The sequence below is a fragment of the Schistocerca gregaria genome, chromosome 7, assembly GCF_023897955.1.
Source record: "Schistocerca gregaria isolate iqSchGreg1 chromosome 7, iqSchGreg1.2, whole genome shotgun sequence".
Taxonomy (NCBI): domain Eukaryota; kingdom Metazoa; phylum Arthropoda; class Insecta; order Orthoptera; family Acrididae; genus Schistocerca; species Schistocerca gregaria.
This window is the reverse complement of record NC_064926.1, coordinates 235,838,635-235,851,727: the sequence shown is the minus strand read 5'-3', so window position 1 is coordinate 235,851,727 and position 13,093 is coordinate 235,838,635. Positions and strand designations below refer to the sequence as shown.

Here is a 13,093-nt window from a genome sequence, read left to right as displayed (position 1 = left end):
CACTTTCGCTTTCCGAATTGTACTAAAATTTTACCCACGAAAATTACAGGTAATATTGGGTAACACCCCTCTCTTTTCAGTCCCTATTTAGTGTGCATAGACTTAGCTATAAAATGGCAGTGCCTATACCAAAATCAGGTCTGTAAACCCGAGATGATGTCATGACTAAGGCCTTGAACTCACATTCAAGAGACCTTGGTTCAGTTCCTGGGTCAGGCATCCAGTCATCGGATTTGTGCGATCATCCATGCAAGCTCTGGAATGTTTCTTTCACATGGCCTTGGCCGCTTCCTTCCCCTCCAGTAGTAATAAATCTTATCAAAGCTCCATCTCCAATTAACTTACCTTGTAATCAGGACGTAAAACTTCAATCCTCATTCGTCTGTCTTCTTTTGTTTCGATATTAAATGAGGAAATTCAAGGCAGTCGTTCATGCAAACTGCTGTGTCCGAGAAACTACCAGTGAGTGGATAGTGGCGTGTTGTGTGTTTACACCGCTAGTAACCAAGCACCGTCGCGCGTCAGGCCTACGGCGAAGTACTTAGGGGTATACAATTCCGGCCGCCTGTCATGGCATTTAAACTCCTATTTGATTCTGTCATCATGGACGCTGACGACTGAAAGCCCTGATTCTGCCGACAGTTTTGTTAGTACGATATTTTCCACATATCCACCATGCGTAGCAATAATATGGCGTAGTCTCTGAATGAAATTACCCGAAACCTTTGACAACGTGTCTGGCGGAATGGCTTCACATGCAGATGAGATGTACTGCTTCAGCTGTTCAATTGTTTCTGGATTCTGGCGGTACACCTGGTCTTTCAAGTGTCCCCACAGAAAGAAGTCACAGGGTTTCACGTCTGGCGAATAGGGAGGCCAATCCACGCCGCCTACTGTATGTTTCGTGTGATCATCGAAATATTCATTCAGGAAATTGAAGACGTCGGCCGTGCGATGTGGCCGGGCACCATCTTGCATAAACCGCGATGTGTTCGCAGTGTCGTCTAAGGCAGTTTGTACCGCTACAAATTCACGAAGAATGTCCAGATAGCGTGATGCAGTAATCGTTTCGGATATGAAAAATGGGCCAATGATTCCTTTGGAAGAAATGGCGGCCCAGACCAGTACTTTTTGAGGATGCAGGGACAATGGGACTGCAACATGGGGCTTTTCAGTTCCCCATATGCGCCAGTTCTGACGAAACCGTCCAGGTAAAAATAAGCTTCGTCATTAAACCAAATGCTGCCCACATGCTTATCGCCGTCATCAATCCTGTGCACTATATCGTTAGCGAATGTCTCTCGTGCAGCAATGGTAGCGGCGCTGAGGGGTTGCCGCGTTTGAATTTTGTATGGATAGAGGTGTAAACTCTGGCGCATGAGACGATACGTCGACGTTGGCGTTATTGGGACCGCAGCTGCACACGGCGAACGGAAACCCAAGACCGCTGTTGGATCACCTGCTGCCCTAGCTGCGCGTTGCCCTCTGTGGTTGCCGTACGCGGTCGCCCTACCTTTCCAGCACATTCATCCGTCACGTTCCCAATCCGTTGAAATTTTTCAAACAGATCCTTTATTGTATCGCTTTTCGGTCCTTTGGTTACATTAAACCTCCGTTGAAAACTTCGTCTTGTTGCAACAACACTGTGTTCTATGCGGTGGAATTCCAACACCAGAAAAATCCTCTGTTCTAAGGAATAAACCATGTTGTCCACAGCACACTTGCACGTTGTGAACAGCACACGCTTACAGCAGAAAGACGACGTACAGAATGGCGCACCCACAGACTGCGTTGTCTTCTATATCTTTCACATCACTTGCAGCGCCATTTGTTGTTGAAAATTGTAACTACTGTAATTTCGAAAGTTTGTCAGCCTGAAAATGTACTGTTGTCCCAAGCATATTGCAACAAACGGTGTATTTCTATCGCTGCTCGTTTAGTTTTTATTGCCGTTTCAAATAAACCGGTCATTTTTGAAACATCCTGTATATGTGTAATAGAATGTAACGCTGGCCATTATAAAGAACTGTTTATAAATCAGTATAATGTTTGAAAAACAAATAACTGAGGAATTAGTAGAAGCTATACACTACATCGAAGCACTTGAGTAGGTACGTTTTGAAAAAAATAGAATATACTTTACTTGTTATTAATATCTTCAGTGTCTGCAGTATAATATTAATTATCTTTGCTAAATGGCTCGTAAATGTCTGTAAAATCTTAAAGAAAATGTGTTATACACTAAATTACGAACTTGAAAATAATCATTATACTTAAAATATTTGTCACTACACATGAAATACACCGCACGAAGAGCTTATTTGTACACAACAAAATGTAATTTAATGCCAACATTATTTTACAGCTTATACCAAAGGACTGTTAACAATTATGACTACATTCTGTACACATCTCATACGTAATATTATTTGTCATGTGATCGAACACAGGAAGGTACGGAATGGCACTGGAAATAAGTGAAACTTAAAAAACAAGTTATTCAGAACGACCGTTAGTAGTGTCGACTTGATAGTCAGAGAATCCCACTCAGGTTCCGGGGTTGCCAACGCACGCCTGCGTAGTAGCACTCATATCAGAGGTAACCGGTTCGAATACTGGTGGAAGAAGCAGTTACTAAGAGGAAGAGAGGTGGTGGCGTAAAGTTCCTATCAGTGGGCATTGTACTATGCTGGTCGCACTTCTCCCAAATTTATCTTAGTATGGAACTAACGCTGACTTTTTGTTCTGAGAAATTTCCCTACACACATACATTAGTGTTCGCTATAGACCTAAGAGTTACCGAGAGAAGAAACGTGTTGGAATTAGTATTCTGTGTTACTACCTTTAAGAACCTGCAAAAAAACTACATCCATTTTAAATTATGAGCCGATTTAGATGTTTTTCTATGCGAACGAGTATTAGAACAAAAGGATGTGAACAACAAGGACACCACATTGTAACTATTATGGAACAGCTGAGCATCCGTATTGTGCAAACAGGTGCAAATAAGAATAACTTATATAACAAGTATCTTAATTTTCAGCATCATGCTTGGGGACTTCGGAATCAACTTAACTGGGTTGCCAATCAATATCCAGGATATCCGATCATTATAACAGAGAACGGTTACTTGAATCTCGGAGGACGCAACGACACTGACCGCATCGAGTACTATACTGTAAGTAGTAATTTCCACACAAGTATAGTAACCTTTTTTATCTTCCGGAACTCATTTCATTATCTGAAATGTGCCGTATTACTTGTAGGAATACCTCGGAGCCGTTTTAGAGGCGATATACACTGATGGTGTTCCGGTTATAGGATATACGGCGTGGAGTCTCATGGACACCCTGGAATGGAACAATGGATTCACGTGAGTAATTGTCGTATTTTTACGTGACAGATGAAGTAATACAGATAATCAATACGTACTAGTCAATAAAGCACTGCGCCATTCTGTGAGCTTAGTACAAAGCAGTGCCGAAATGATTATTCTACCATATTATCTGAAAGGCTTCACTTAGATTGTAGAAGATGATAAAAAAAATTATGACGCAGAGAAGAGAGAAAAAGGTGATACCTACTATATAACACTGTGGTAAAGTGCCATGTGCTGGTACATTCACTTTTACGTCAAAGTGAATCGAATATCTCTAGTAGTATAAATAAAATAGTTTCGGTGTTAGGAAGGGTTACAATAACTACAAAACCGACGTTTCGACAATCTATACAGCTATCCTCCTGCGGTAACCAGTTAAACGCCCTGAAAAGGGCCACTGCAGACAGGCCGAAATGTTGCTGGTATAACTGTTTAATTTTGACAATGGGGTAACCTATCCGAAAGGCGTTTATTCAATCTTGCATCGGTCTCGGCAGCATATTTCTCTAGCAACGTTTGTGGAAACAAACTAGATAACTGAGAGACTGCGATGCACGTATTACACCTAATAGCTCAGACACTTTATTAGCACTTTTTTCCAAATGGGTGGCGATTCCGCTACTTCAATGGAGGTATGTAGAGCCAGACGTTTACACACACACACACACACACGACACGCAATTCACGTAACTTACGGGTCTGTGGTTTTCGGGCGCGGAGTTGACCGACCACAGCGTTCCAGATGTATTCCACTGGGTTCCCATAAGGCGAATTTGTTGTCCATGACGCTAAGGTCATTTCACAGTCACTCTTATAAAACCACTACAGCACGATTCTGTCCCTGTGGCACAGACAGTTAGCCGGCATCTCGTGGTCGTGCGGTAGCGTTCACGTTTCCCACGCCCGGGTTCCCGCGTTCGATTCCGGGTGGGCTCAGGGATTTTCTCTGCCTCATGATGGCTGGGTGTTGTGTGCTGTCCTTAGGCTAGTTAGGTTTAAGTAGTTCTAAGTTCTAGGGGACTGATGACAATAGATGTTAAGTCCCATAGTGCTCAGAGCCATTTGAACCACAGACAGTTATCTAGACGTCAGAAGATACAGATGGCCTTCAAATACGTGTAGGCAGTCCACAGCCGTCACGGTGCCTTCGGTTGCCACCACAGGTTCCGTGGCAGTCTATATGAAAGCCTCCCATAGTATAATACCGCGCACACTGGCCAGCGTACGCAGTGTTGTGGATGTCTTGAGTAGCCGTTCCCAGGTATGACGGTGTACCCGGTAATGACCATCGACACGGTGTAATAAGAAGAGACATTCATCTGTCCAGACCACACGTTCATACTGAGCTAGGATCCAGTATCGATGATTCTGTACCCACTCAAATCGTAAATAACGATGAATTGTTCAACATGGAACGATAATGAGGTCATTTGCAGAGACTGTTGTTCGGCAGAGTGTGCTGTAGAGTGTGCTTAAATACACTTCTGCATGCACAAGCACTGTAATCCATTACAGACTGCCATAGTTCATGGTTTACAGAGCAGAATTTTCTCTACGCTCTAGAGACTTGGCCGTCCAACACCTTGTCGCCACCTCGTGGTTTCACTCTCATTCAGCCACTTTCTACGGACGATTACGGCAGTACCACGCGAACAGGCGGCCAGATGCTCTTTCGCATTATCCGGACCCCAACAATACACCCCATGTCGAAGTTGATTATGTCAATGAATCTCCTCATTTGAACCACGTATCGTTGCTAGAACCATTCCCCATTTCTTCGGGTTACCACTTTCCACAGGTCTGCTAACGTACGAAATGGCACAGCTGCTTATGTGGAGTACCAACATTGTTTCATTTAGAAGGACACGGGGTTTCTTTCTGAAACTTCCACAGTCGGAGCTTTTCTCCGTCATCAACGTAAGTTAAATGCTTGTCTTCCTTTTTTTTCCTTTTATATATATATGCCGTTTATCTTCAACCTACACATAGACTACTGAAGGTGGGACACTATATATGCACTGAATAACATTACTTCTTACTTTGTAATACTGCTGCAGTTAAGGTATCACTTCCTCCAAACACGTGCGTTTCTGGACTGTTTTTGTGCATTCTGCATCTACATTTCACTACGACAGATTACTTTTGATGAAAATAGTTTCTATCAGTGGTGTCATGATGCTCTATGTCATCATTACGCCATCTGTAGTACAAGATCTGTCTTCGTTGATCCATGAGCAGCATTCATGTCATCTCCCGTCTTTTCTACAGTTGTGATCTCCTAATTCTGCGGGGTAGTCGTGTCTTCTCTACCGCTCTTACTGTTCAGCAACAAATAACCGGGCTCAGGAACTGAAATTTCTGTCCCCTTGAGGTTCGAACTTCCTTTTTCACTTCCTTGGATGTTCGTTCGACCCAGAAAACTGCATCTTAACGCAGCGGAGGTATAACACTTATGGGATTTGACTTGTAAAATTTAAAATTAGTGAACAGTAACATGTGTATAAGCAAGGCAGTGCTTCCAGACAAACGTTGGACCATGTCATGCTAATACTCTTATCATATGCTACAGCACTACTTTTCACCTCACAAAAACACTCATAGTTATCGATACACGCCAACCCAGATCTAAGGTGTACGAAATAACATTGTTTACGCATAACTAAATGTTTCAGTTTCAGGAGTCATGTTAGAGGAATACAAATATCTCTTAATTGTTTCTTGCACTTTAGCTAAGAGGTTATTACCGTGACTGTCGTCGTTTTATTAGACCCAACGATCTACGTCAGTACCTCGCTTCTGGGTCAATGAGTTTCATTTTCTTCAGTTGCTGAAGCAGGCCACTAAACTCTGGGTAAAATTTTTCTCGACACGCCTGCCTGATTAGTAGGTATGGCGGTGTGTGCAGCAGCTAAGTGATTACAGCGGTTTTACATCCATCAGAGGCTGTAACATCCAGCGGAATGCTATAGCGACGCATCGCTACCTGAATTAGGAGTGTCAGACATGCAAAATTTTACAGAGGCGTTATATTTCAAGGGGAAAGGACTTCAGAATGACACACGTAACAAACAAAAACCAGGAGAGTCGTCTTTTTATCAGAATATTCACAATTTGTCATTTGCATGCAGCGTCCTACAGTTAACTAATCGTTTAAAATTTACCGTACTCGGGTACACTTGTATCGTGGGATATTTCATGATGTTAACCGCCAATCGTACAGAACCATAACACACGCACCTTTGTATTTGTTGTTACTGTTTCGGACGTTCTGCTTCCACACAGTATTCAAGAAGAATTCGGCCGCTATTTAACGTAGATAATAAATTCTTTGTTGTTCAAATGATGTATCATATTAATTACAAATAATTGACATTTTTGAATGTTCTTATGTTGATGGTCAAGATTAATATCGATTATGGTGGAAAGTCATTCCTGTTGATCCATATGAACACAATACTGCTACTGTGTGACGTTGTGTAGAGGATACTACACCGCAGATTAAGTTGACATTGAATTATGTTGTTGCTGAATGTGTATCCTCTTAACACTAACTGAATTTAATTGAAATCAGAATTCCTTGATATAAATGCCGTCTCTGATTTCTTTTTTGTTGTGAGCGTGTATACAATGTTGGTCTCCGCACGAACTGTTTCCCTATTCTTCCCTTTGTTTTATTTCGTGTTGATTGTGAAAGAAAAGTGTACCTTGTTACCTGACGATTTATAGATGGTAGTGCAGCTGTACACGGAGATATCCGCTTTAATCTGCGCAGCTAAGGACTTTCAGCCAGCAGCTCAATTATTTATGAGTTACAGTCCCTCGTTATTAAAAGCTTACCACATCATGGAAAGGGGCGTCTAGGTTGTTGGACTAACTCAATATCCCTGTCGCATTATATGTTTGTGGTAACATCATTAGTTAGAAATAATTGTATAAGCTTAGCCTAAAAAAATGGCTCAGAGCACTACGCGACTTAACTTCTGAGGTCATCAGTCGCCTAGAACTTAGAAGTAATTAAACCTAACTAACCTAAGGACATCACACACATCCATGCCCGGGGGAGGATTAGAAACTGCGACCGTAGCGGTCGCTCGGCTTCAGACTGTGGCGCCTAAACCGCACGCTCACTCCGGCCGGCTTAACCGACAATTCACGCAACTAAGCCATGCAAATGTCTTCAACAAGCTACCAGTATTGGTAAGGTAAGATATTTGAAACCCAAAACAAAACTAAAATTAATTGAGAGCACTTATTATTAGCCGGTCCTACTTAGTTTGTGAATGTGGGGAATACGGAAACGCAAAACCAAGTGTGACACTGAACGGAACAAGATTCGTAGTTAATGTCTTGTACAGTACAACATAGCTAGCTGTAGCAGCTGATACTCTGAGGGTAAGTGATTGTCCCATATTTTGACATATGCATCGCCGCATAGTGACATTTGAGTGAGTGAACACTTTTATATTTCTCAATGCAGGGTTACGTTCGGGCTGTACGAGGTGGATACTAGCAGTCCAAACAGGACGAGGACACCCAAGGAATCAGTTGGATTTATGGCAGAAGTCTTCCGCACCAAGCAGCTGCCCAGCCAGTACAACCTGTAGGAGGTTCCGCACTCACCACACAAGACATAAATCAGTATGTCAACGCAGTGTTTTGTTAAATCAGTCACAAAGCACAGTGCAGTGAAATAAAGTAAAAGATGTATTGTCAACAATATATTTCCTATGTAAACAAATTTCGAAATATAAACTTTGTACTTTGATGTCTTGTTCCTCTTTATTTCAGAAGTTATAGGATTGAGTAGTAAGAGCATGCGAAAGCTGCATTATAATAGTCTCATAGACTCACTTGCTGAAAGAAGTAAGAAAACAACTGGGAGACAACAACATTGCCGTCGTAAGACTGGTCACGTAAAGAATATCGAACACACATATTCTAGTCTGCAGGAAGGTTTACACAAAAGTCGAAATGTATACAAAAATGCAGGACATTTCCTTTTAAAGACTAAAGTAAATGGAAAAATTGTACAAATAGGATGATAGACTGTCGCCCCTGCTGTTCAACCTAGTACTCGATAAGACCCCCAGAAGGCGGGAGACAGATAAACATGGAAGAAATACGGGAAAGAAAGGTAAACGAGTCAATGCAAAGTGCCTAGCTCTTGCTGACGACATAGCAACAATTATTAAGACTCTTGAAGCCAGTCAGAAAATCTGCATAAGACCGCCGTCAGGACTAAAGTCTAAATCCCTTTCAAAAATACACAGTACGTAGAGTCCCAGAGGCCAAATTTTGCATTTATTGCAACCACGTACGGCGATATCAAACAAGTTAAACACTTGAAATACCTAGCTGGACTTATTTGAAACACTAAAAACGAAAGAGTAGCAAATAAAACTTGTTGAGAGAAACTGCATTAAGTCTACTTAGCGTTGATCTTAGTCGTTATGAAACCTCTTCTCGCTCTGTGTTTAAAAATATGTACAACAACAAATCGCTGTCTATCAAAGCCAAACTTTGTCACTACCGCAGATTCGTTCTTACAGAAGGACTGTACTACCCAGAGGAGACGTCATTAGTAATCACCAACGTCAAAGATGTCGAGGAAATAGAACGACATATACTAGCTACTGATGTGGACATATCCAATGGTGAGCACAGAATGAGGCTACGGAGCATGTTTGAAATTATTCAACATGTAATACATAACAGTTCTGCTGTAACAGAGGTGTTGATAGAGACCAGAGCAATTGCAACGATAAATAAAGCAAATATTTCACTATATCTTCAATGACATTCTTGAAATTGACATTTCGTCAGAAAGGAATTACGAAGAGTGAGAAAGAAGTGGCAGATGATATTTTCGTGTTTCTGCAAGATGTGTCAGTGCAATGTGTGCTGTCGTATACGCTCCACCGTATGGACAATGTTAATCAGGAGTTCACGATATGTGCTTAACAAGTGATAATGAAACAGGTGTAGTTCATCATCCTTGCCGGTCAGGGAGCCACAAACCACATCTCCAATAGAAGGTAGTAAATAATATATATATATATATATATATATATATATATATATATATATATATATATATATATTCCTGGAAATGGAAAAAAGAACAAGGATATGTACACTCCTGGAAATGGAAAAAAGAACACATTGACACCGGTGTGTCAGACCCCCCATACTTGCACCAGACACTGCGAGAGGGCTGTACAAGCAATGATCACACGCACGGCACAGTGGACACACCAGGAACCGCGGTGTTGGCCGTCGAATGGCGCTAGCTGCGCAGCATTTGTAACGTATTGCTTTCTAACTATCCCAACACTAAATTAAACTCCCTTATGTATGGGTGGAGTAAATGCGTAAACACTGCAATGCTATAGATATTACATAATTACGTTTTCCTTGCCACATATGAATCTCAGCTTTATGTACGATAATTACAGAAGCTACATCTACATCTACATGGATACTCTGAAAATCGCATTCAGGTGCCTGGCAGAGGGTTCATCGAACCACCTTCTCAATTCTCTATTATTTCAATCTTGTATAGCGATCAGTAAGAATGAACATCTACATCTTTCCGTACGAGCTCTCATTTCCCGCAGTTTATGGTGGTGATCGTTCCTGTCTATGTAGGTAGCTGTCAACCAAATATTTTCGCATTCGGAGGAGAAAGTTGGTGATAGGATTTTTCGTGAGAAGATTCCGTCGCAATGGAAAACGCCTTTCTTTTATTGATTTCCATCCCAAATCATGTATCATTTCTGTGACACTCTCTCCCACATTTCGCTATAATACAAAGTTGATGCCTTCCTTTGAACTTTATCGATGTACTCCATCAGTCATATCTGGTAAAGACCCCACACCGCGCAGCAGCATACTAAAAGAGGACGGACAATCCTTAGTAGGTCTGTTACTTTTCTAAGTGATATTTAGGGTCAACTGCCACTTTTCGCACCATTCAGATAGCTTTTCTAAATCGTTTTGAAGTTTGTTTTGATCTTCTGATGACTTTATTAGTCGATAACCTACAGCGTCATCTGCAAACAACCGAAGACGGCCGCTCAGATAGTCTCCAAAATAGTTTATATAGATAAGGAACAGCAAAAGGCCTGTAACACTACCTTGGGGAAAGCCAGAAATCACTTCTGTTTTACTCGATGAGTTTCCTTCAATTACTACGAACTGTGACCCCTCTGACAGAAAATCACAAATCCAGTCATATAACTGAGACGATATATCATAAGCACACAATTCCACTACGAGCCGTTTGTGTGGTACAGTGGCAAAAGCCTTCCGGAAATCCAGAAATACGGATTCGATTTGAAATCCCTTCTCCGTAGCACTCAACACTTCATGTGAATAAAGAGCTAATTGCGTTTCACAGGAATGATGTTTATTAAACCCATGTTGACTGTGTGTCACCGCCGCCGTCAGTGTCAGCAAGTTTGCCGTGGCATACGGAGCTCCATCGCAGTCTTTAATACTGGTAGCATGCCGCGACAGCGTGGACGTGAACCGTATGTGCAGTTGACGGACTTTGAGCGAGGGCGTATAGTGGGCATGCAGGAGGCCAGGTGGACGTACCGCCGAATTGCTCAACATGTGGGGCGTGAGGTCTCCACAGTACATCGATGTTGTCGCCAGTGGTCGGCGGAAGGTGCACGTGCCCGTCGACCTGGGACCGGACCGCAGCGACGCACGGATGCACGCCAAGACTGTAGGATGCTACGCAGTGCCGTAGGGGACCGCACCGCCACTTCCCAGCAAATTAGGGACACTGTTGCTCCTGGGGTATCGGCGAGGACCATTCGCAACCGTCTCCACGAAGCTGGGCTACGGTCCCGCACACCGTTAGGCCGTCTTCCGCTCACGCCGCAACATCGTGCAGCCCGCCTCCAGTGGTGTCGCGACAGGCGTGAATGGAGGGACGAATGGAGACGTGTCGTTTTCAGCCATGAGAGTCGCTTCTGCCTTGGTGGCAATGATGGTCGTATGCGTGTTTGGCGCCGTGCAGGTAAGCGCCACAATCAGGTCTGCATACGATCAAGGCACACAGGGCCAACACCCGGTATCATGGTGTGGGGAGCGATCTCCTACACTGGCCGTACACCTCTGGTGATCGTCGAGGGCACACTGAATAGTGCACAGTACATCCAAACCGTCATCGAACCCATCGTTCTACCATTCCTAGACCGGCAAGGGAACTTGCTGTTCCAACAGGACAATGCACGTCCGCATGTATCCCGTGCCACCCAACGTGCTCTAGAAGGTGTAAGTCATCTACCCTGGCCACCAAGATCTCCGGATCTGTCCCCCATTGAGCATGTTTGGGACTGGATGAAGCGTCGTCTCACGCGGTCTGCCCGTCCAGCACGAACGCTTGTCCAACTGAGGCGCCAGGTGGAAATGGCATGGCAAGCTGTTCCACAGGACTACATCCAGCATCTCTATGATCGTCTCCATGGGAGAATAGCAGCCTGCATTGCTGCGAAAGGTGGATGTACACTGTACTAGTGCCGACATTGTGCATGCTCTGTTGCCTGTGTCTATGTGCCTGTGGTTCTATCAGTGTGATCATGTGATGTATCTGACCCCAGGAATGTGTCAATAAAGTTTCCCCTTCCTGGGACAATGAATTCACGATGTTCTTATTTCAATTATATATATAATGACGAAGAAATTGAAGAAATGTTTGATTAAATAAAAGAAATTATTCAGATAGTGAAGAGAGATCAAAATTTAATAGTCATGGGTGACTGGAAACTGGAATTCGGTAGTAGGGAAAGGGAGAGAAGGAAACGTAGTAGGTGAATATGGACTGGGGCAAAGAAATGAAAGAGCACAACTTAATCATAGGTACCACTTGGTTCAAGAATCATAAAAGAAGGCTGTATACATGGAAGATCCCTGGAGATACTAAAAGGTATCAGGTACATTATATAATGGTAAGACAGAGATTTAGGAACCAGGTTTTAAATTGTAAGACATTTCCAGGGGCAGATGTGGACTCTGACCACAATCTATTGGTTATTATTGCTCCCCAGAGTGTAAAGGAAAGCCTTGAATACATCAGAAAGTCTTCTTTCTACGGGATATCCACTGATGCCACTACAATATTTCCGTTTGTTGTTCAGTTTTTTATATTAATCAGGGAATTCAGACCAAACTTTTGAAGGTGAGTACCCTACCTAATGAAACGTCTGATGAAATTTCAAGATTGTGTATGAATACTATCACAATGTTTGATCTTGAGAAAAATAAATGTGTGGCATTTTGTGGAGAAAACACAAATACAAATTTTGATGGTTTAAAGAGACAAGGCAAATGCAATGTATTTATTAAATTAAAGGCAACATTGCATGAAGACATTGAGGGCATAGGGTGCCCTACACATGTTTTACACAATAGCGTGCAGACATCTGCTGACAGTTTAAGCTGTGATGTTGAAACTATCGTCACGAAGGTATACTCACACTTTTACATATATACTATTAGAACAGAGGGGCTTAAGGAGTTCTGTGATTATGTGGGAACTTAATATATAAATGTAATGTGTCACTCGAAAACTCGCTGGTTATCACTGTTTCCAGCAGCTGAAAGAGCAATCCGCCTGTTTGAACCGTTAAAAGATATTTTCCTAAATGAAGACAAAGCCCCCAGAATATTTGTTCAGTTTTTCAGTAACCCTTTAAGAGAAGC

The 13,093-nt window shown here is 42.6% G+C and overlaps 1 protein-coding gene across 5 annotated transcripts in view; it reads left to right on the top strand.

Moving 5' to 3' along the window:
• Positions 1–13,093, top strand: part of LOC126281667 (myrosinase 1-like) — a 168,671-nt gene that overhangs the window by 30,754 nt on the left and 124,824 nt on the right. The window contains exons 9-11 of one of the 5 annotated variants that reach the window (XM_049980815.1): positions 3,044–3,178; positions 3,267–3,373; positions 7,857–8,144. The exons of 2 other annotated variants lie outside the window; for them this stretch is intronic. In XM_049980815.1, coding sequence (XP_049836772.1) covers positions 3,044–3,178; positions 3,267–3,373; positions 7,857–7,983 — 369 coding nt within the window. In that variant the 3' untranslated portion in view covers positions 7,984–8,144. Of the gene's footprint in view, positions 1–3,043; positions 3,179–3,266; positions 3,374–7,856; positions 8,145–13,093 lie in introns of those variants that run through there. 2 more of the 5 variants (XM_049980819.1, XM_049980818.1) reach the window with 2 other exon arrangements.